General features: G+C 56.2%; 1 protein-coding gene across 1 annotated transcript in view; it reads right to left on the bottom strand.

Annotated features, from left to right (window-relative positions):
• LTBP2 (latent transforming growth factor beta binding protein 2) overlaps positions 1–22,905 on the bottom strand; it is a 79,827-nt gene continuing 56,922 nt past the window's right edge. The window contains exons 13-36 of the mRNA XM_058655357.1: positions 22,306–22,331; positions 21,129–21,168; positions 20,309–20,422; positions 19,351–19,479; positions 18,705–18,833; positions 14,205–14,324; positions 9,728–9,847; positions 8,656–8,778; positions 8,330–8,455; positions 7,878–8,003; positions 7,152–7,274; positions 6,910–7,035; positions 6,447–6,569; positions 5,695–5,829; positions 5,370–5,495; positions 4,820–4,963; positions 3,856–4,047; positions 3,666–3,749; positions 2,729–2,857; positions 2,385–2,522; positions 2,132–2,299; positions 1,659–1,940; positions 552–701; positions 1–171 (exon numbers count right to left, since the gene is read on the bottom strand). Coding sequence (XP_058511340.1) covers positions 20–171; positions 552–701; positions 1,659–1,940; positions 2,132–2,299; positions 2,385–2,522; positions 2,729–2,857; positions 3,666–3,749; positions 3,856–4,047; positions 4,820–4,963; positions 5,370–5,495; positions 5,695–5,829; positions 6,447–6,569; positions 6,910–7,035; positions 7,152–7,274; positions 7,878–8,003; positions 8,330–8,455; positions 8,656–8,778; positions 9,728–9,847; positions 14,205–14,324; positions 18,705–18,833; positions 19,351–19,479; positions 20,309–20,422; positions 21,129–21,168; positions 22,306–22,331 — 3,125 coding nt within the window. The 3' untranslated portion in view covers positions 1–19. The remainder of the gene's footprint in view (positions 172–551; positions 702–1,658; positions 1,941–2,131; positions 2,300–2,384; positions 2,523–2,728; positions 2,858–3,665; positions 3,750–3,855; positions 4,048–4,819; positions 4,964–5,369; positions 5,496–5,694; positions 5,830–6,446; positions 6,570–6,909; positions 7,036–7,151; positions 7,275–7,877; positions 8,004–8,329; positions 8,456–8,655; positions 8,779–9,727; positions 9,848–14,204; positions 14,325–18,704; positions 18,834–19,350; positions 19,480–20,308; positions 20,423–21,128; positions 21,169–22,305; positions 22,332–22,905) is intronic.

The following is a 22,905-nucleotide window of genomic DNA, read 5'->3' as shown; positions in this document are numbered from 1 at the left end:
AGCTGGCAAGATGGACCCCTCACTGCTGCTCCTTGGCAGCACAGTGCGGGGGGCCTGCCTCAGCCACATAACCTGGGGAGCAGTGGCAGCGGTAGGAGCCCTCGGTGTTCTCACAATGACCATGGCCACAAAGCGCAGCAGGCCCATTGAGGTCGTCACACTCATTCACATCTAAGAAAGAGGGAAGGAGGAGAGAGTTGGAGGACACCCTCTGCTCTTCTGGCCACTAAGTCTAGGTTGTGCCCTGTAGTGGAATCCTAGGTGGGACAGCCAGAGGCTAATGTCACTGCCCCAAACCAAGTCAAGTCCATTCAGGACAGAGAGCGGTGGCAGCGAGCTCCAGGGGTGCTGTCTGGCCCTCACATTGGTTCTGGGGAAGAGTTTCCTCAGAATGGGCTTTCCCAGCTTGGCATTCCACCTGTCTCTGCAGCTTTCTCACCTGCTGCGGGGAAGCCCCGCCAGGGGGCAGCAGTGGCTTTCCCAGCCATCTTCAGTTGAGTCATCCCTGTGGGCAGTGGGCCAGGGGGATAGCTCCATCCCTCTCAGCTTACCCACGCAGGCCATGTGAGCTGCATCCAGCTGGAAGCCCTCAAAGCAGTCGCAGGTGTAGCCTTCCCGCACGCGCACACAGCGGCCATTCTCACAGCCGTTCAGGATGCCACACTCCTCGGCCTGCAGCCCTTCGAAGCCAGCCTGGGGCTCTGGGAGGAGGGGGTGGGAAGAAAGGAAGATGCGGCCTTGGGCCAGGATTCTGATCTCTCCCAGGCCTGGAACCCTCACCTCTAACACCAAAGCTTGCCCTGGAGAACTCAGGCGGCGGGTGGGGGGCAGGGGTGGTGGTGGTGGAGGTGATGGGTCAGCTGGGGTCATTTCAGGCATGGGGAGCAGGTTCCCACGTGTAAGTGTGAATGTGGGCTGTCCTTGCTGTCTCGGTACCAGCCTCCACATTGGTTGGCCATTTCTCTGTGGTTGGTGGTGATGGGGACTTTTGTCTAAAGCTTTGCATTGTTTTTATGTTGGGAGGCAGAGGGGCCTCCCTCAACACTAAGCAAAACTTCTACCAGATATGCCTGGCCCTCTCACTGAGCACTTCCCACCCCTGAGGGGACCCCCACGCCTCCCTGGCAGCATGGACCCTGATGTCTGACAAGGTGCCTTCATCTGTGGGGGCTCTTGTGCCCATTGCACAGGAGCCAGGTGGGCACAGGAGCCAGGTTGCACTTCCTCACAAGAACCCAGGGTCCAAGGGCTGGAATTGTCCCAGTCACTGAGTCACCCCATGGAGCTCTCCTGTTGCCAGGAATCCTGGCTCCCCCAAGTTGCTGTGTGTGGGGGGTGGGTCTCTTTGGCACAGGTTATTCTGCATCTGAATGGTGTTAGGGAGAGGAGCAGGCCCAGCACACCTGCTCTCCTTCTCACCACCCAAGGCAAGGCTTCCGGAGGTAGGGTAGCACCCAGGGCCTCTCAGTGTCCCCGAGCTAGTTCGTCCCAAAGAGCCATGTCTGAGGCCCCAAAAGCAGAGACACCTGGCATGGTTTGTCTTTCCCCTTCCTTACTCTTCCCCCAATCCCCCACTGGTGGTATGAGTGACAGATGGGGGAGATGGAAGGGAACAGCTTCAGCATCCACTTGCCCCCAACCTTTGCAGCCACACAGACCTGGATGGCTGGCCACATAGTGGGGCTCGAGCTCCGAGGGCTGCAGAGGAGATTCCGGAATTGGAGTGCGATCCCCTGGGGGGCTGGCAGCGTTGGGAAATGGCAGCTCAGGGATGGTGTCCTCAGGGCCCAAGTAGTTGTAGAAGGGGGCTCCGTCCGGGCCATAGAGGCCATAGTGCAGGTCATCAGGGCCAGGGCTGTACTCGTAGCCTGGCCGGAAGTGGACCCCAGCCTCCCGCTCTGCCTCAATCCTGGCCACGTTGCACAGCTGAGCGTAGACCTCTGCCAGGAAGGAGGAAGACATGGGGCTTAGTTGCAGCCCCTGTTTCCCCAAAGCCCGCAAGAGGGGGTGTGTGGGCACAGGATGGGGGGCAAGTCCTCTCCTTGACCACCCACACAGATGGAAGGCAGGGGCACTGCTCTGCCCTCATCTTACACCCCCCGCCCCAGGCAGGGTGTTCCTCCCCACACACCAGAGCTCCTGGGGGGGCACAGGGCGCACTGGCGGCTCCAGGCCTCGCCATCCTGGCAGCAGCACTCAGTATAGGTGGTGTGGCGCCCGCGTAGGGGCTCACTGCATACGTCATGAGTGACTCTCTTCCAGCAGATGTCCATGTGGATGTCATGGTCAGGGAGGTCCTCTGTGGGCACAGTGAGCACTCCACCCCTAAGCCCAGCCCAGCCCAGCCTGGTCTGGGGCATGCCCTCCTCCACTTGACCACTTACCCAGGTTGCCAGAGCTGTTGACACAGCGCTGGCCGCTTAGGTCCAAGGTGAGGGGTGGGTTGCAGAAACAGTGAAAGGAGCCTTCTGTGTTCACACACTCACCGTCCTCACAGGCCATGTCCTGGCACTCATCGTGATCTGGGAGGGAGGCACACTGCAGGGTGTGGGCCATACCAGGGCAGCCTGGCTGCAGACCCCCCTCTCACCAGGGAACTGTTTTTCCCTGGCACCAACCATGATGATCATGACAAGGGGCCCAGGCCAGAGGCCCCTCCCGAGGCACCAGCTGGTGGCCTAGGGCAGTCATGGCAGGGTGGGGAGAGAGGGGTAGCGGACATCCTCACCCTGGCACTTCCTGTGGGTAGCGTCATAGTGGTAGCCAGGATCACACAGGCAGATGTAGCCAGGCACGGTGTTGAGGCAGCGGCCGTGGGGACAGAGAGCAGGCCCAAACATCGCACACTCATTGGCATCTGTAGAGGCAGTGTCAGGGTGAGGCGCGGTGAGGAGAGCTGCGAGGCAGGGTGGCAATCCCAGTGCTGCCACTTGGACTTCAGCAAACACTCAAGGAAAGCCACTCTGGGTTTGCTGTGTCCGTTTCAAGACTGGCTTTGGGCCCAGGGTTCTCAGGAGCCCATAGTACCTGACATCACTGCCAGTGGGCATGTGGGCTCTGCCTCGGTAAGTGGGGACCGCCTGGAACCTCTGTCTGGAGGTGCTCCCTGCTCTGTCTAGGCTTAGACGGGGCTGGGGGTGGGGGCTGGGCAGGGCAATGTAGTTTCTCCCTACAGGGTAGCATGAGACAGAGTTGAGCATCCTGTGGACACGCCAGGGGCCCTGCGGTCAGAGGGGACTGGCTTGTAGTGCAGCAGGTTAAAGCTGCTGTGTATGATGCCGGCACACCATCTCAGAGAGCCAGGTGGAGTCCTGGCTGCTCCACTTCTGATCCAATTCCCTGCTAACGTGTCTGGGAAGGCAGCGGAGAAGTGCTTGGGTTCTTTGCCATCCATGTGGGAGACCTAGATGGAGTTCCTGGCTTCTGGCTTGGCTCAGTCCTAGCTGTTGCAGACATTTAAGGAGTGAACCAGTGGGCAGAGGGTCTCTCTATGTCACTCTGCTTTTGAAATTGATAAATGAATCTTTTTTTTAATTGGTAAATAAAACTCTACAGGAAGTGACCTGAGGCCCTGGCTGGATGCAGAACCTCCCCAGAACCTCCTGGTAGGCCAAGTTGGGCTGAGTCAGGAGAGTGGTGTGTGCCAGGAGTGGGAGGAGAGTTACCTGTGTACATGGTCTGCCCGAACATCCAGGCCTCTTCCACAGGAATGTAGCCTCTGCCGCTGGGGCACAGCTCACTGAACTCCACTGTGCAAGGAGGTGTCCCGGCTCAGGGAGGGAAGGGCCCCATGCTCCCTTCACTCCCCACCCAACCCCCAGCTTCTATCAATGTCCCCTGCGGAGCTGGCCTCACCTGAGTCCTCAAATGGGCAGGGGTCACAGGTGTCTCCCCAGCCCCTGCCCTGGGTGCAGCAGCACTCCGCCTGGGTGGTGTTCTGGCCCAGGCGGCTGGAGCAAGCTGGCTGGCCAACCTGCCCGGAGTAGCACTCGGCACGCATGGGGCCCACCGGCTGGTGCCCCGTGGGAGCCTCAGGAATGTTCTGACCTGTGAGGACAGGTACCCCTGGTTATGCTCTGCCTGCCACCCTCTGGGGCATTGCCTCAGCCCTGGAATGGGTCCCTTCCAACGAACAGTAAACAACACTGTTGTAGATAACACACTGCCACCCAGCTTCCCTCACTCAGGACTCTGAGCAACCTGAGCAGTGGGTGTTACTATCATCCTCTCCCTTTCTCAGAGGAAGCGACCCGTGGAGAGAAGCTTCCTGACTCACCACAGCCACACAGTTGCTCCCCAGGGAGCAGTATTCTCATCTCTCCAGGCAGCTGCCCCCTCCCTGTCTACGTCCCCTCCCTCCCACCCCTGTTGTGGTGGGAGGGCCCCAGGTCCAGGGTGTACAAGCTGACCTCTGTTCCCACGTATATGCTAGCCCTTCCTACCTCCTGTTCCAGGGCCCCCTTTGCCTCAGCAGTGAAGGTCGCCTGGCCCAGGTCCTAGCCCAGCCCCAGGCAATAGCCCTGGGGTTAGGTCTGGCCAGGAGGGTGAGTCCAGCTCAGCACAGCTCAGACCCTCCCTTGGCTAGAGGACTCCCAGATACCAGATGGAGAAAGCCTGAGCTTTCTCTAGGACTGTCACAGCCCTGTTGGCTGGAGAAGATGACCCCTCAGCCCTCTTTAGACTCACAGCCCGCCTTGCTCCTTCCCTGGCCCACACCTCCCCGTGTCACCTCAGTTTCCAGTCCCTCACTGACCCTGCCAGGTCTGGAGGTTCCAGCAGGTAGATGAGCTCCACACCCTAGAGTCTCCTGGGAACTCACCTGCAGGACCCCGCGGGCGGCAGCGCCCCTCCTGGGCGTCGTACTCTTCCAGGTCGCTAGCACAGAGACACAGGAAGGAGCCCTCCACATTCTCGCAGAGCGCGTCCCCACACACGGCCAACATGAGCTCACACTCATTCACATCTGCCAAGTGAGGCCAGGCTCAGGGTGAGAGGGGGCAGGGGGACCCCTCCCCAAGCCCTCCAAAAGAAACAGGTGCAGTCTTAGGGGAAGAAGTAAGAGTGGGGATGAGTTAGGAAGAGGGCAGGCATTCACACAGGGCCTGGGAGTGAAAGAGAAGCATGACAAAGAAGGGGTCCAAAAAACTGGAGCCAGCAACATAGCTACCCCTGGGCATGTTCTCCAGACAAGGTTACCCTCCTTCCTGGGCTTGCTCCCCAGCTGCCCCTCGCCCGTGCTGTGGGGAGCTGCTGTGAAGCCTTGAGACCTCCACTCAGGACAGACTGGAATGTGGGGCGTTAAGGATTCCCAAGAGTTGGGGGAGGGAGCTGCCCTGGCCCAGACATGGGGTAGCCCACAGGCTTCTCACCTACACAATCCCAGCCCAAGGGTGAGGTCTCAAACCCCTGGTCGCAGAGGCAACGGAACGAGCCATCTGTGTTGTCACAGAAGCCATGGCTCCCACACAGGGTGTCGTTGGCACACTCATCTATGTCTGCAGGACAGAACAGGCATGAGAACCCCACACTTTCCCTAGCTGCCACCTCCAGACCCAGAGCGATGAACACTGTAACCCTCCTCTTGCATTTGGGTATTAGCCTTGCAGATGCAAGGGGCACCAACTTCACACAGCCACACCGGGAGCATCCTCAGGGGCTGGAAAGCAGGTGTCATCCCCCTGGCCTCCGACTCACCAATGCAGTCTCCAGTTGGGGCCCTGTGGAAGCCCGGCTGGCAGCCCAAGACACAGTGGAAGGAGCCAGGGCTATTCTCACACTTCCCGGTCCCACATACCAGCTCTCCACTGCGCTCCTCACATTCATCAATATCTGTCCTCAGAGCCAAGAGGAAGGGACAAAGGTGGCCAGGTCACTGCTCTACCTGATGCCCACTGGCACTCCAAGGTCATGTCCCATAATCTCCAGGGTCCTTGTCTGGTCCACATGACCATATTCAGCTCAACCCCAGCACACCAAGTTTAGGACAAGTCCCCTGACCCAACAGGCTTGGGCATTTAGGAAGAGAACTGCACGCTGTTCAGGAAGCCCTGAACTGCTAATCTTCTGAAAATTCTTCCCCCTCCCCCTGCTCCAGCCTCCACCACAGGTGCTGTGTCCATGTCTTTGTAGGAGGCCTTCTCTATGGCAACATAGTCATCTTCATATCTGCCTTGTTCAAGATGGCCTATAAATGTCTCTCTGTCCCAGCAAAAGGCAGCAAATGCAACAGGTGGCTAGTATATCTTGAATCGATTTGCCCTTTAAAACTAGACCAATGTACATGACTGTCATCATCATCTCATCCTCAACCCATCCTGAGCCCATCCCTGAGCCTGTGGAGCCTCCACAAATGCACCTCCCCACACACCCTGGAGGAGCCTTCTGTGGGCAGCTCTTGCTTCCCAGGGAGTTGAGGACCAGGTGGGGGTGGGTCCTGGGGTCCTTACCCACACACTCCTTGCTGTCTGCAGAGGGCTGGAAGCCAGGGTCACACAGGCAGTGGAAAGAACCCTCAGTGTTGACACAGTGTCCCCTCGGACATGGGTCTGTGCTTGCACACTCATCCACATCTAGAACAGGGATGGCCGTCAGAGGGTCCCATGGCCCACAAGAGGGCTGTGGAGTGGCTTCGGACAGGAAAAGTCTGGAAACCAGAGGCTGGGCTAGAGGCAGGGGCCTGGGAGCTAGGCAGCACAGGGAGCATGGCGAGGATCCCCTTCCCAGGGAAAGACCCTCAAGTTCCTTCCCAACCCACTAAATTCCTCTGCACTTCCTGTCACCCACTTTCTCATTCCTGTGTGAGGCCATGAGCATTCTATTTCAGGAGTAGCATGAGCATTAACTCTAGACATGGCCCCCACTGGGAGCCGCTGGACATGGCCGCTGGACACAGCCACTCAGGCTCCTCACCCTGGCAGCTGGTGCCTCCCTCCACGCTCGAGAAGCCGGGTGCACAGAGACAGAAGAAAGACCCAGGGCTGTTGAGACACTCGCCATGAGGTGCGCAATGCTCCTCCTCTCGACACTCATCCACGTCTGCCGGAAGATGGAGGGCAGGGTGGGTATCTCAGGTGTGTGTTCCTGCACCATCACTGCCTCCCCACCCACCCATCCTCATCCAACCCCCAGTTGAGGAAGGCTGGGCTACTCACCCTTGCACATAGTGCCGTTGGCCAGCTGGAAGCCCTTGGGACACAGGCACTGGTAGGAGCCAGCTGTGTTCCTGCACTCACCACCAAGGCAGCTGCTCTGGGGGTCTTCACACTCATCCACATCTGTGGGACCATGTGGCAGAGGAAGCAAGGCAGCTAGTGGCTGCAGTTCCCTGGGGCAGGGTCCAGGGGAGCTGGGTTTCTCCAGCTCTGCCCACACCAAGCCCAGGAGTCTCGACAGAGGCTGGCCAGGACCCCTGCTGACCATGTCACACTGAGATAGGTTTGGGATTTGCAGAGAAGCCAGGGAGAACACACAAATCCAGAGAACTTGAGAAGGTAACAGAATGACAACTCTGCAAGACAGCCTACAGACTGCATGGGACCCCACAGCCACTGGGAAGGGGCAGTGGGGGAGCTTGTTAGCCCAGTCCGAGGCCCCTCCGGAGCCTGCTCACCCAGATCCAAGGCCAGACCCACAAAGCTGCATGTGGACTATAGCCCCTCAGTGGTGTGGCAGCCTATGACCCACTTCACCCAGATCTGCAGCCGCTCCTCTGGTTCCTATTCCGAGGTGGGAGTGAGACCAGATCATCCACCCACCCCACCCCTGCTTTCCAACCTGGCACCCTGGGTGGACGGAAGGACTCTGCTCATTCCCTTTCTAAGAGTGAAAGGTTAGCGCCCTGCTTCCCACCAGCCCTGGTAGGGGAGAGGGACTCTGACCTATGCAGGTGTGGCCCAGTGGGCTGGGCTGGTAGCCCTCATCACAGTTCTTGCAGGAGAAGGAGCCCACGGTGTTGGTGCAGACCCCAGTGGGGCACACTCCCGGGAAGGCACACTCGTCCAGATCTGGGCAGACAGAAGGCCCATCGCTGCAGGAACTGGGAGGGCTTCACCAAACCTCTGGGTGAAGGGCAGGCCCTGGCTGAGGCTTTGGTGAGTGCCCCCCTCCATCCAGGCCAATTCCCAGCCACTGGACTCCCTGCTGTGCTTCCAGCATGCTGCAGAAGCAGCTTGCCCTGGGCTTTCCTCTTGGACATTTTGGGTTCTTGGCTTAGCTGGAACCAAAGCTGAGGGGCAGGCAGAATTCTTGTAGGTGGATAAGAAGGCCTATGGCTCTTTGCGCCCCCTCCCCTGCCCTGCACCCAGCCTTGTTCCATCCTCCCCGGGCATACCTTCACAGGCAGTGTGGTCTTCATTTACCCAAAACCCACTCTCACAGGCCGAGCAGGTGAAAGAGCCCTGGGTATTGAGGCAGAGGCCCATGGGGCATGAGGCTCGGTTGGCACATTCATCCACATCTGAAACAGGCCATGAAGACAGATGTGCCAGGACAGCCAGAAGCCAATGCACATGCAAGGATGTAGGGGAGGATGGGGTCTCAGCAAGGGAAGTGTTTGGGTCAGTGTGGCTGGGAATACAGGACCAGGTATGGATGGGGCTAGCTGGGGTGCTGTGTGCCGAGGGGATGGGCCTGTAGGTTGAGTTGGCATCCTTATACCTTGGCAGCCCTTCTCGTCAGAGGTGAGCTCATAGCCCTGCTCACAGGAGCATCTGAAAGAACCTTCTAGGTTGATGCACTTTCCATGGGCACACACCCCAGGGGTCAGACACTCGTTCACATCTGCAGGACATAAGTTCAAGATGACAGGCTGGCTTGGCGTGTCTCAGCTTCCACCCTGGGGAGGCCACCAGGTCATGCTCCTCGTTCCACCAACCCAGGCAGGGCAGAGTGCCCTTTCCCTTCGTGCTTAGTTTGTCTTTGTCCAGTAACACAGAGCAACCCTGCTGCCCATGTTCTAGAAAGGGGAATGAGGCCCCTTAGCCCTGGGGCTAGTTTGGCCATCTGGGAGCACTTGGAATGAGACCCCTGACACCTCAGTGTGGACCTGACCCCCCACTGGCCTCCTACCTGCCAACCAAACAATGTGCGTTTCTAGCCTGACACCCAGCTTCAGCAGGTGGGAGGGCAGTGTGGAGCGCAGCCAAGCTGTGCTGGATGGCTGTGGTTGTCCCTAGGGCCTGGGAAACAGCTGCCCTCTGCAGGGGCTCAAAGAATCTATTCACATGTCAGTCCCTCCCAGCATCCTGCAGCCAGGGCTCTCTTCCTGTGGGGGCCCAAGAGAACACCCCTCCTGCCTCTCTTGATGGCTGGAGGAGAAGGTCAGGGGGACACACTGCTCAGTGAAGGCTGGTTAGATGCTGCTGTGACAAGCAGAAGGGTACATGTCCCCACAGCCCCAGGACTGCAAAAGTATGGGCTGCCCACTCTCACCACTGGGGTCAGTCAGGCTCCTCGCCCGCCCCACAGGATCTGGCCACATAAGCTTCCATGACCTTAAACACCAGCTCAAGAGCGGATGTGGCCAAGTAGCAGAGGCAGCCCCTGGCTCTGACTCACTGATTCAGAGGATAGAGCCCTGGGACCGGCAGCACCACCCACCTCATGCCATGTCTCCTCTGGGAACCCTGCTGGAGTACACAAGCCACATCCCTGTTCCCTCATTTTCCTCCCTGTGTGTGGCCTCACCCAGAGGTTCCCCCACTGCTGCACCCTAGTAGGCAGTTCTCACCTACACAGCTACCACTCTGGCCTCGGTACCCCTCTTCGCAGGCCTGGCAGGTGTAGGAGCCAGGAGAGTTGATGCATCTCCCGTGGGGGCAGGTGCCCGGGTGATGGCATTCGTCAACATCTGCAAAACAACGGCCCCTCCCACAGTTGTGCCAGGAAGCCCCAGCCCCAGGGGGACTGGGTGGTGACCATGCACACCCTGGACCCTCCCCTTGGCTGAAGAAACAGTCAGTTTGTATACAGACGAGGAGTAGGAAAAAGTGAGTCTCACCATGTTCCCAGCTCTACCGCCCACCCACTGTCCTGGAGAGAGAGAAAGGGAGACTCCCTGATTGGGCGCAAGAGGCTGTGGTCACCACTAGCTGTGGGAGACTCAGAGAGCCCAAGGAGATGGGCTTTGCCTTGCTCTGGGCCGACTCCTGATCCTCTGCAAGCAGTGACTACTACTGGGATTGCCTGGTACCAAGGCCAGTTAGGTTATTGCCTGTGGCCCTGATGATCACCCTGTGGGTGGGCAGGAGAGATGGCTGCTCTGCACCAGAAATGAGGATGAGCACCCAGCCCAGCCCTGAAGCCAAGGGTGGCCTCAAGGGTCGAAGGTGTCAAGGCTTCTCTGCTGGGCAAGGGGTCAGACCCTCTTTCCAGCCAGGAGCAAGAGAGAGCTCCCACTCTGCTGAGATTCAAAGAAATCAGCCAGGAGAGATGAAGCTGGGCACCAGTTCAATAGGCAGGGACAATGACAGCAGAGTGGGGGGTCTTTCCCACAGGTGTTTGTCCCTGTGACCTGAGCTACGGGAAGTCCACCACCAACGTCATGCCATGGGCACTTGAACCCAGGCAGAACTGGAGTGGGGGAGGGAAGGACAGACTCCTGGTTACCACTGTGTGACAGAGTGGCCAAGCTCTAGGCACTACCAGGAGGAAGCCTGTCAGCCTATGTAATTCAGAGTCACTACTGCTCAAGAAGAGGATCCATTCAGCAGCCCTGGGGGAGCACAGGAGGCAGGCCAGGGGTCAGGACACAGTCTCCTGCAGAGGGGTGGCAGGGGTTGCCAAAGAGTAGGATGTGGGGCTTTGGAGAGGAGGTGGCTGGGTCTGTACAAGTTAGGGCCCATCAGATCTCTCTGTTCCTGGGGACCTGGAGCCCTACTTCCCAGGATTCAGTAGAGGAAGCCCTCTCCGCTGGCAGGAGGACCTTGGTGTCTACAGGGAGATGCCTGTGACTGAAGCAGTCCTGGGGACTCCTGGACGAGGCACTTCTCTGTAGAGAGAGTGCCCCGGGGTGCTGCAATGACACCAGACTGTGCCATCCTAAGGGGTTCTGGGCCTGGTGTTTGGTGCAGTGTTTGGGATGCAACTTGAGACGCTGGCACCCCAGAGCAGAGTGCCTGGGGTTGAGCCTTGAGCTTGCTTCCAATCCACTTCCTGCTAATGTGCACATTGGGAGACAGCAGGTAATGGCTCAAGTAGTTGGGTCTGACATGCATGTGAGAGGCCTGGACTGAATTCTTGGCTTTGATACATTAAGCCTGGCCCAGCCCTGGGAGAGTGAATCCATGGATGGGAGATCTCTTGTCTGTTTCACTTGTCTCTCCTTGTAACTCTGTCTTTCAAATAAATAGGATAAAGAAATGAAAAATATTCTAGGGGGTTCCTGAGAGACAGAGAGAGAAACGAAGTAGGACAAGAGCAGCCCGCACCCTGGCCTGCTGGCCTCGGTGAAGCTCGCTGGAGTGGCAACGGTCCTGGGAATGCTAAGCAACCTCTGCTTCGGAACTGCGAGGCTTTGCAGGTGAAAAGAAAGTGACTGAGCCAAGGATGCCACTAAGTCTATGATGAGAAAGATGCAGGCTTTGCCTTGTCTGCTGCAGAAACCAGGCAAGGCCACACGGAGGAGACCAGATTTACCAAGTCTGTCCTGGCCCACTCACACTGGACACCTGTGCTGGACACCTCTGCTGCAGGCAGAGCAGGGACATCTCATTCTGCACCTTCAGGAGACATGGGTTGCCCACTAATGCTGGTGAGGTAGTGTGCCAGCCCTCCATGCTCTGGGCCACATAGGCACCCATTCTAGCCCTCCATGCTCTGGGCCATGGTAGGCATCTGCCTCCTGGTCCCTTGTAGTCAGGTGGGGCTGTGAGACTAGTGCTGGCCAATGAGCCATGAGTGGACAAGGTGTGTGTGATTTATGAACCATGCTATTGAATTGCGTGCCATCCTCCAGATGGCTTCTTCCTTCCAGGGAATTGGCTACACTTTGATGGAGCAGAACCCAAACCATCCTGGCCCACCCCTGCTGGCTCCATCCTCAGATCCAGGCCAGTGATGACCCTAGCCACAGGTGAAGCCATCTGTTAGCAAGCAGGTGAGTAAGAGCAGAAGACCCAAGCAGCATCTCCAGCCTGCAGCTGAGCCAGGAAATAAATCCCTGTGCAGGAGTGGACACAACAGAGCCATTTGCCAAGCCAGGCCAGAGGATCCAGACACAGGCTTGGCTGAAACTGAGCCCAGCAGCAGATCCTGACCCTAAACCTCAGGGCCCAGACTGGTGCTAGTCATTTTGCATAGTATATAGGGTTTGATTTTCATTTTTCTGTAAAAAAATTATGTATGTATTTATTATATAATACATTTGAAAAGAGAGAATCCATCCACTGGTACACTTTCTAAATACCTTCAGTGTCTGGGGCTGGGCCAGGTAGAAACCACAAGTGGGGAATTCAATCCAAGTCTCCCACCTGAGAGGCAGGGATCCCATGGCTAGAACGATCATCCCCTGCTACCTCTCGGGGTAGTAACAGGGAGCTGGGATTGTGGTGGGGCTTGGACCCAAAGCCAGGCCCTCTAATAAGGGAGGTGGACCTAAAGGCATCTGAGGCCCTAGACCCGATGGCCTCTCCTAGACTTTGATGTTAGGGTGTGCTTTGGTGAGTTTGGATGCTCTGTTGAGCGGGGGACAGCAGGTGTCCTACTCATTGCTGTGTTCCCAGCCCATGGCTGGCACTCAACAGATGTTGGCTGAGATGAATAATACAATGAGGTGTCTAAAGCCTTACTGATCATCCTCTTGGCATGAAGCTGCTGAAGGGACCCCAAAGGCCTCCATGGAGCAGCAGGCCCATCTACCTACGCTCTGGGCATCGGAAGAAGAGAGTCCTGGCACTCCCTAACTGGGGCTGTGCTTTGGTGTGTTAAGTCAGCACAGCTGTGCTCAGTGGGAGTACGGGATGGGGTTGGGGCTGGGGCCGGCACTCTGCCAGGGCCCAGAAGCTCTGCCCCCTTGGGTGTGGGTGGGGTCTACAGGGCAGTCCACACCCACTCTCTGATCGTGGGAAGCTGGAGTCTTGGCACGATGGAGATGTCGCCAAGACTGTGGCTGGGGCTGCTGTCCAGACTGCTCAGCCTTCCACCAGACACTTGGGGTTTCAGCAGACAGCGTGGTTTCTTTGGAGACAGAAGAAAGAGGGAGAGGAAGTGGACTGGCTCCCAGGGTGCCGGGCTGGGCCAGCGGTTACTGATGGAAACCTGGAGCCTTGTGGCGGCTCCATCATTCATGCTTTCAGCAGAATCACAGTGCCTGCCCAGGGCCAGGAACTCGCTGTGACCTCTCAGACCCCTTCCTCTGGGAGGGAAGGGGACAAGCCAGAGAGTAGATGGGGGTTGAGGGTGTGGCTCTGATGGTCACCTTCACATTGTGGGGCCAGGGAAGGAAACCCCAGGGCCAGGGCCAAGCACCTCTGCATCGCCCCACAAGCCTCTGCCATGGGCCTGGTGGTTTCCATTTCCAGACACAAGCTTGAAGCCAAACCCAAGGCCTGTCTCCACAGGAGCCTGTGCCCTTAACCTAAAGTGGTCAGGATGACTCGGGTTTTTCATGTTTTCTTGCACTTTTGCTTTTCTACCCAACATAGTATGAACAGACATTGCCTGGTACGCAGTCCCATCACCCAGCAGATGGCAGTTGTGTCACATTCTCTTCCTTTTCATGGTGTGATGGGGACAAACTCCACTGCAGAAGGCCTGGGAGAAGACTACTCAGCAAGCAGCCAGCCACCCTCTGGCTGGGCCCAGGAATCTCTCGTTCACATAACCCTTCATTCAACCAGCACTGCCTGGGAGCTTATAGGTGTCCATGCCTGGTGGCCTAAGAATGTGGTGCAGCCCGTAGCCTAACAAGCTTTAGCAAGGCTGCAATTCTCAGACAGATGGACACTTCCTAGGCCACCCAAGTAGAAATGGAGGTACCCTGTAGACACATTCCTGGGGTGTCAAAGAGATTCAGCTGCCTACACAACCTACGATAGCAGGCTGACAGGAAGCTGAAAGGATGCAAGAACTCAAAAATGAGAAGACATGCTCTGGTCATCAGGGTGGCTCAGCTTCAAGGGGCTGGGCGCGGGGGGAGCAGAGAGCAAGGGGTAGACAGTGTGTTGGAAAGGAACCAGTAGGCTGCTCACCTTGTTCCCACTCCTTACCTTGGCATTGGCCCTTCCTCACCATGACATAACCCCGGTCACATGTACAGTGGTAGGAGCCCTCCGTGTTGGTGCATTGCCCTCCGCTGCACACTCCTGGCTGCTCACACTCGTCCACATCTGTGAAGACACAGGCAAGTCCTGAGCCACAGGCAGCCCTAGAGGGGCCCTGCGGGCATCCCTAGAGATGCTGGGCCTGGGGAAGGGAAGGCTCCTTGTTAGAGCCCCAAGTGGATTGGAGAGGCTCTTGCGCTGCATCTGAGACTGATCTAGCACAGGCTCCTACTAACCCTACATTGCTTTCTCTTAGGGCAGCAACTTTTGGAGTTCATGGAGGCCCTTGAGGCTGCCTCTTCAGCCTGATGGGAGGGCTGGTGTTAGGGCTGGGTGGCAGTACACACAGCATGATTGGAAGAGGTCAATAAGGTCCCCAATCATGTCCCAACACCGGCACAATTCCCTTGGGTCAGCTACAACAGCTCTTCAGGCCTACTGCTACAGCTGCTGCTTTTTAAAAATATATATATATTTGTTTGTTTTTATTTGAAAGGTAGAGTTATAGAGAGACAGTGGAAAGACAAAAGTCTTCCATCCACTGGTTTACTTCCCAAATGGCCTAAATGGCCAGGGCTGGGTCAGGCTAAAGCCAAGAGCCAGGAACTTCATCCCAGTCTCCCTCAAGGGTGCAGGGATCCCAGCACTTGGGCCATCCTCTGCTGCTTTCCTAGGCCATTAATAGGGAGCTGGATTGGAAGAGAAGCAGCTAGAACTTGAATCAGTGTCTGTAGAGGATACTGGCATTGCAATCTTCAGCTTAACCCACCACAACACAATGCTGGCCCCTCTTCTGGGCCTTTATTAAAGTTAGGAGTAAAGCAGACAGAGAGAGCTCACATGTTAGGCAGCTACAGAGCTGCAGGGTGTAGCTCACGTCACTGTACCAGGGTATACCAGTGCTCCATGGCAGCTCTGCACCCAGCTCATGACCATGCCCCTCTGTTTCTCCCCTGGGGGCACCTGCTCTCCCCACAGTCTGGCTCACCAGGCCTGTGCCACTCAGCCCCAGACTTGCTGTGTTTGTTCACTGGCCTGTGCTTCTTGTTCTGGCATTGACCATAGCAGAATCCCCCATAAGCAGCCCCAAGCCTTTGTTCCCACAAATGCCTCTTCCTGGAGTCTCTTTCCGTATCATAAAGGTATCTGATTCCTCCACAGTTTTTAGGACTAGTTTGGTGCATCAACTCTAGGAGTGCAAGGCCACTTCCCAGACCCTGCCCATGGTCACGTTCATGGAGATCTCAGTTTTGTACCTCCTGCCCCTAGTATGTGTTCAAACATCTCAAGGAATCCTTGTGAGGATTCAATGGATGAATCCAGGGGAAGGGCTTGGCCCAGTAGTGACCCGACCTAGCGTTGGCACTGAGGATGTCAGCTGTTACTATGCTTCTTGCACTGAATCTGCCCTGGACAATCCAAGCTGCTCAGACTGCAGGTGTGATCGGTCAGCACTTGCCATTACCTCTCTTTGCTGCATCCTGCACATCTCCTGGCCTTGACCACACAGGAGCTCCGAAGAGCCTTGGCCCCCTCCTCAACTCTCAGTGACGCTACCCTCTCCCCTCCAAGCCACCTGCTCCTTCCTCGGCTCCTCTGAGTCCATCCCTCAGCAGAACTGTCCCTAGAAGAAGGGGAGACCTGTTCCCTCCTGAGTCCACATCCTGAGATCCCGACCTGGCAGTAATAAATGGGCCCAAGCACCTACATTGTGACAACCTTTCGGATAATTTGCAAATAGTTGGGCCTCACTTTGCAAAGCCCTAAGACCCATGGAAGGTCAAAGGGAACTCAGGTAGAGCCATGGTTGGGAACTGGAGGGTCTGATTCTGGGAAAGCGGATTTACTCTATGCAGAAAATGGAAGCATGATAGAGAAGACTGGGTTGTTCATGTCCATGTAAAGGTGGATTCCAAGTGGACTAAAGCATCCCATAAAAGATCAAATCATAACCCCAGTGAAAGAAAGTGCAGGAGAAAGGGCTCGCTTTGTGGAACAACAGGTTAAGCCACCTCCTGCAACGTTGCCAAGGCATCCCACATGAGTCCCAGCTGCTCCACTTCTAGTCCAGCTCCCCACTAACATACTGGGGAAGGCAGTGGAAGATGGCCCCTGCCACCCATGAGGATCGAGTTGTAGTTTCCTGGTTTCAGCCTGACCACAACAGCCATTTGCGGGGTGAATTAGTGAGTGGACAATTTTGTCTCTAACTGTCTTTCAAACAAATAAATGAGTCTTTAAAAAAAAAGCACAGGAGAACATCTTTGGGGGGTGGGGACAGACCTCTTCAACAAGGTCCTCAAGCCATAAGCAATGAGACAGGACTGTGAATGTCAACACATTACAATGAAGGATTGCTGTTCAAAGAAAGGCATGTGAATCAGGTGAACACACCGAGAATGAATGGAACAGTATCTAAACCACAGTATCTAAACCCAGTCAAGGATCTAGAATATGTAAGGGACCCATGCAAAGCCACAAAGCCAAATGGCTCCCATAGCTGGAGCAAAAGACAGGAGCCAGCAGTTCATAGAGGAGTTTGACATCCAGGGGCCAATGCACAGATCCTTGCCAGGAAAGTACATATTTTAAGTATTGATCTAAACACCCAATATGGAAATGGTTTAGATGAATTATTTTTGTATGAAGTAACTTATGAGTTCTTATAGTTGACATTAAATATAAATGAAATCCATGGAAATACCACTGCAAGAGATGGCAACATTAAGAAGGTATGTCTGATCTTGGATGACAAATCTCGAGTGGCAGCCAAGCTCCACTGGGAGAAACGCTTACAGTCAACCTTGAGCCACACCTCCTTAGTCCCAGCTGTTGGGGCTGGTAAAGACAGCTGGGCACGTTGGCTAGCACAGGGTAGAAGTTTTATCTGGGCCAGTGCCGGTGACACCATTCCCCAAAGCAGCCACTGCTTGCCCTGGACCAGCTCCTGGGGCTGCTGCCTCTGGCCCCTGTAGGCTGCTGGAAGGGACAGTAGCTGCCTGGCACCTGCTCCCCTCCCCGACTCCCAGGGCTGCTGCAGTCTGCTCTGAGCACTGCTGCCTGAGTCACTTTCCTGAAGGCCAGCGGATCACATCACTGCCCTTCTACTTACAACCTCTTCTGGCTGCTGCTGCGGGACAGCATCCAAGCACTTTAGCCTGGCACTCAAGGCGCTTCCGAACTGGCCTCAACTCCTCTGTGCTCTGGGCACACTGACCTCATCGCTATGGACAGAGCCTGCCAGGCCTGCTCATTGTCCTGGTCTCTCCAGAAATGACCCACTGTTACCTAGACACCCACAGTTCCCTCCATTTCTATTCATGCACCACTGTGGTATGTAATGTTGTATGCAAGGGAATGTGTGGTTGGAAGCAGATCATGTCTAGGAGCTGAAGTGACTTGGATTCTGTTCCCAGCTCAGCCTTGACTAGGCATGTGGGTCCTGGTATTTCAGTCCAACTCTCTGAACCTCAGTTTGCCAAACTATAAAATGGGGATGGCTTGTCCCACAGAGGGCTTGCTCCTCTAAGCTTCTTGGATGGATGCTGGGACTGTTCTGCTCCAGTACAAGCAGGAAATATTCCTGAATTCTCCACCATGGTGCCTGCTGCTTCCTGAACCCCACAGCATCCCTATCCCTGCCTCCTTGGTCACAGTGTCCTCAGAGCTCAACACAGTGCCTGGCTCACACGGGCTTGCCACTTGAGTGCCCTCCTCTTCCACAAGCTTAGTGTCATCTTTTCTGCCAATCCCACCTCCATCACCATAAGAGCCCTGGATGACAGAACAGACCTGAGGTGACCCCAGCAATGGGAGGATGCCCAGCATCCTGAAAATGACCACAGAGATGAGAGCCCTAACAGGAGGCAGTGACACTCCCAAGGTCAAGGTGAATGATTTCCTGCTGGCTGGTGACAAATCAAAGGCACTGCTTGGCAAGTGCTGTGTCCTGGTCTCCATGAACTCATTCACGAAAGGGAGGTTCTGATTCCTAAAGGGTTTGCACCAGACTGGATGCAAGGTCACCGAGTGAGGGTCCCCTAGAGGAAAGCTCAAAGCTGTGCATTGTCCCCAAGCTGCCAGTGTCTATGTCCCTCCCTCAAAGGCACAGACATGTCATGCGTCACCTTCCTCCTCCACTTCACTCCCTCACCAGATGGAAGCAACTCCCGTCACTCAGAGTGCGGGCCCCTGCCTTTGGTCCCAATTTCCAGCCTCACCCTTGATCCCCTGTCAGCTCACAATCCCTCAGATCTTTGAGCAAGCACAACTGCTTTACGGACTCCTGTCCTTCCTGCATATCGGGGTACAGGCTCAGTCTCCTCCCAGGCTGAATCTACTGTGGGCCAGGACTGCCTGATGCTCTCCCCACATCCCCAAGGCATGGGGCCCAGCCAAGATGCTGCCTCCCATCCCTCTCTTGGGATCATGGTGGGCGTGGCTTACCTTGGCACTCTGGCAGCACCCCTGAGGTGGCCAATGTGTAGCCAGGGTAGCAGAAGCAGGCGTAGGAGCCCACGCTGTTGACGCAGCGCCCTTTTCCTGCACAGGGGTCTCTCAGACACTCGTTGTCATCTGGCCAGACAGAGGCAGAAGCCAAGTTAGGGAGAGCTGGCAGTGGGGGCTGGGTGACTGTCCCCTGCCCCAGTGGCCCCCTGACTATCTTTCCTCTCCTTCAAGACCATGCTGGAGGTGTCTACCTTGTGTAAAACTATTGGGGCTGGGGAATGAGGTCCACTCTTGATTTATCCTGGCCCCAGAGCTTCCCCAGGGACAGCCCATTTATAGCTGGGGCAGACCTGGGCCTACTCTGCAGGCAGCAAACCATCAGTTGGAGGAGTGGGAGAAGGACTGCCAAACGCTGGTGGGGTGCACTGGGGCTATACTCCCATTCCTCGGGTCCTGGAGACTCACAGAATGGCACCCATGGAGGAGAGTCTTCCCTTAAAGGTCAAGGTTGTCCCTAGGGACTATGCTCCTTACAACTCACTGACAAGTACAATATAGCTTGGGTTTTCTGCTGCCTGGACTGCTACCCTGGCTCCTGTCTACACCAGACACACAGCAGGCCCAGGGTAACCAGAGGGAATACCTGTGCAGTAGGCCTGGCTGGGGTGCAGCCGGTAGCCAGGGCTGCAGACACATTTGTATCCATCTGGGAGGTTCACACAGGTTCCTGGGCCACAGATGTTGGCTGCGCCAGTAGCACATCGGTCAATGCCTGCAGGAGACAGGGCAAAGCAAAGCCTAGGGCTGAGTGCAGAGTGGATGAGGGCTGTGGGGGCTGGGGAGCTGCAGCTCATTCCTCTTGCCTAAGGCTTAGTCCAGGCCAGCCAATCCAGCCCAGCCCAGTGGGCTGCACCACGGAGGAGGGAAGAGGGTAGCAGGTGATCTGGGAGGCCACGACCCCATCTTTCTCCCAGTTTTGCTGTTGGAACCCACCATTTCCTCAGGCTGCAGGGGCCTCCTTCTCACTAGAGGAAATCCAGACCCTTTCTGGCCTCCCACTCAGCCCATGAGGTTCTGAGAGCAGCAGACCCCTAGAACGGCGCACACAAGAGACCCATGCACAGTGGGGCAGTCAGCATGGGGTAGGGGCAGCATCCCGGCTTCTCAGTTCCCGCACAATGACCCTTTGAGGACTCCACATTCCAGAACCAGGTGCATCTGCCAGGGGTCTCCCCCACGGCCACCCCCGGAGTTGGTCAGAGGGACAGCAGTGCAGATTCAGGATGAAAAACAATCTTAAGAACTGTGTGGCTTCCCAAAACCACATTGCTTCCTGAAAATCCATCTTTCCCCTGGGAAAATCACACCTTCTGCCTCCCTGGCCTTGTCAGTGCCCACAATCGGGCTCCCACTGGGGCACTGTGCTCTTCGAAGGATGAGCTCCCCCTACCACGGCCACCGAGTCTCCTGCATGGGGGTCACCAGACACTGCGGAGGCAAGAGGGACTCTACTTGTGCCTCGGGGCCCTGGCACCAACTGGTCAACAGCCGTGTCTCATAGGATAGGGTGCACGGAGCCCCCAAGGGCTGCCTGTGGTTACCTGGGGGGCTTGGAGTCACAGGCACAGCAACAGAAGGTGTCACGTGTTCCACTTTCAGGGTCTCTGCAATCTCCTGTCTGGGTAGAGGTGGTGCTGGTCTGCCGGTGACATCCTCTGTAGGGGATAAACCAGACAGGTCAGTGGCCATGAGTGGAACAGGGGTAGAGCTCAGTTTGGGTCACCCCCTTGGGCCTCCTGAAATGCATCTGGGCTCCCTACACAGTCAGAGAATCAGGGAGCTCGAAGAGGTCTTCTGGCACACCCATTTCACAGGTAAGAAGACTGAGGCTGGAAGAACCAGCCAAGAGTCTCAGGTGAGCTGGTCTTCAACACATGCTTGCTTTGTCTTATGTTTGCAGATGGTCTTACTGACTTCTGCCACAGCCACCGCTGCCTCAGGGGCTTGGAGAGGAAGCCATTCAGGGGTGGGTGCTCAGTGAGTAGGGGCAGGGGGCAGGAAGGCAGTCCTATGGTCCCCAAGGCTATGCATGGAGGCAGCAAAAGGTCCCCTGAGGGAAAGCGTTCTGGAACCGACACACTCCAGGCCTCAGCCTGGGCTTTCTCCTTTGGCCTGTGTCATGGTACGTTCAGTGGCACTATAGGACTCAAGAGTGTATGGCTAAGAAAGTACTTGCAGAGCAACACAGGGTTTCTCACACGTCTTCAGGGATCAGACACTTGCAGAAAAAACATCTCAAGCCATATCATTCATGGCCTCCCCTGATATGAGCCCCAGCAACCAGCTCACTTGGCTACCAGGTATAAGCCCTACCTCCTCATCCCCTTCATTTTTTCCCTGGGGGAGATACCAAACACTCACCTGGGACCCAAGCAGGTAGGTGGGCAACCCTGGTTGGGGCCTGCATGGAAACAGAAGGTCATGTCTCCTGGTGACCCACTCACCCCTTCCTAAGACTTCCCATCCAACTTGCTCTTTTGCTTTTAAGTTCATTCCAAGTATTTGGTGAACACTTACTATATGCTGGACATTCTTCCAGGACACTGCACCTAGTCTTAATCTGTCTCCTCAACTAGCTTATCCTGTTACTCCCCCTCCTTGTCCTGCTACCTCCTCCATATTGGGTCCTTCCTTCGCTAGGGCATCAGTCCCACTTGTGAAATGAACCAGGCAGTGCGCTCTGCCAGGGTCTGGTCCATAAGAGACTGCCAGCCAGCAGGGTATTAATTCCTTGGTCAGCATGTCTCGGGGCAATTGACATTCAGCCGTTAGGGCCACAGGGCCACTGTGGTGAAGCCAGGATCTACAGCCACACCTGCTGGCCCTCCCTCCCCACAGCTGTGGACAGAGGCAGCTGAGTAGCAAGGAAGCAGAAGGCTGTAATATCAGGGTATGGTTGGGTTTGCAGGAACATGGGGTGAGAGCCATGGTATGTGAGGACAACGTGGCATCCCAAGGGAAGAGCAGCCCATAACAGCAAGGATTCGGCCAGGCATGCAAGTCAGGGGGTAGGGGTAGACTGGTAAAGGAAGCAGCAGATCTACTCTTCTGGAATGTTCTGTAAGGACACCTAACTCTTTACAGTAGGGTATCTTGGGCCCAGGGAAAGGAGTGAAGTGGTTTGAGGTTATCCACAACTTCCCCTTGAACCACTCACATAAGAGACCTTAAAGTGTCAGTTAACCTGGTTCAAAATGTGCCAGAGCTCGAAGGAAGTGGAGCCAGCTCTAGATCCTGTCTGCCATGCTCAAAGCTTGTACAACAGCTAGGACTAACTGTACATGGTTCTATTTTCTTTCTGGAAGGCCCCAGAGGTTGCGTGCATGCCAGTTGCCCTGTGAACATGACCCAGTGTCGTTCCCTCCTTGGGGGTCACTGGATTTTGGGCTCCCCCCGGTCATCTCTCTGGTAAGGCCCGACTTGGCATTCATCTTTCTCATTGCCCTTTGCACTGGGACAGTGTCTTGGGGCTTCATTGACAGCCAGTTCCTGCTCTCTGCCACCCCTTGCCCATCTCCCCCCGAGAGGACTCACTCACCTGGCCAGCCACAGCAAGAGAGGCATCTGGGAAGGGAACAGTGAGAGCATGAGCTCTGGGCGGGACAGGCAGGTGCCATCTGCCACACCCCTCCTTGGAAATTGGCCAGCACAGAACCCAGGTCAGGGAGGTGGGAAGGAAGCTGTGCTCTGCCTCCCCCTTGGGGAAAGGAAGCCTGCGAGGAGCCTCTGGCCACTCAAGGGCCAGTCCACCCAGCAGCCCCATAGCCCAGTCCCTCCTCTCCTGCTTCCTAGCCACATCTGGCCCCTCCGCTCCTGTCGTAAACGCAGCTGCTGGCTTGACCAGTGTCTATGTGAGGGACTCTGTCTTCATTGTCTAGTCTGATTTCTGGGGCAATTTTGGTGACCCCAAAGTCCTCCTGGTCCTAATCTAGGCCCAGATTCCTGCCCTCAGTGTGACCAGCAATCTAGGAATGACTTCTGCATGGTTTTCCAGGTCACCTCCCAAGGGAGACGCAAGCCCAGTGTCTCACCTGCCCCATTGGGAGCAAGTGTTCTAACTCCAAGCCTAGGGTTGGGGTCAAAAACCCTGTAACTCCCCAGGGCATCCCTGCGAGCACTTTAGGATTGGCATGGTGGG

This window comes from Ochotona princeps, chromosome 26 (assembly GCF_030435755.1).
Source record: "Ochotona princeps isolate mOchPri1 chromosome 26, mOchPri1.hap1, whole genome shotgun sequence".
NCBI lineage: Eukaryota > Metazoa > Chordata > Mammalia > Lagomorpha > Ochotonidae > Ochotona > Ochotona princeps.
This window is presented reverse-complemented; position numbering and strand designations above follow the sequence as displayed.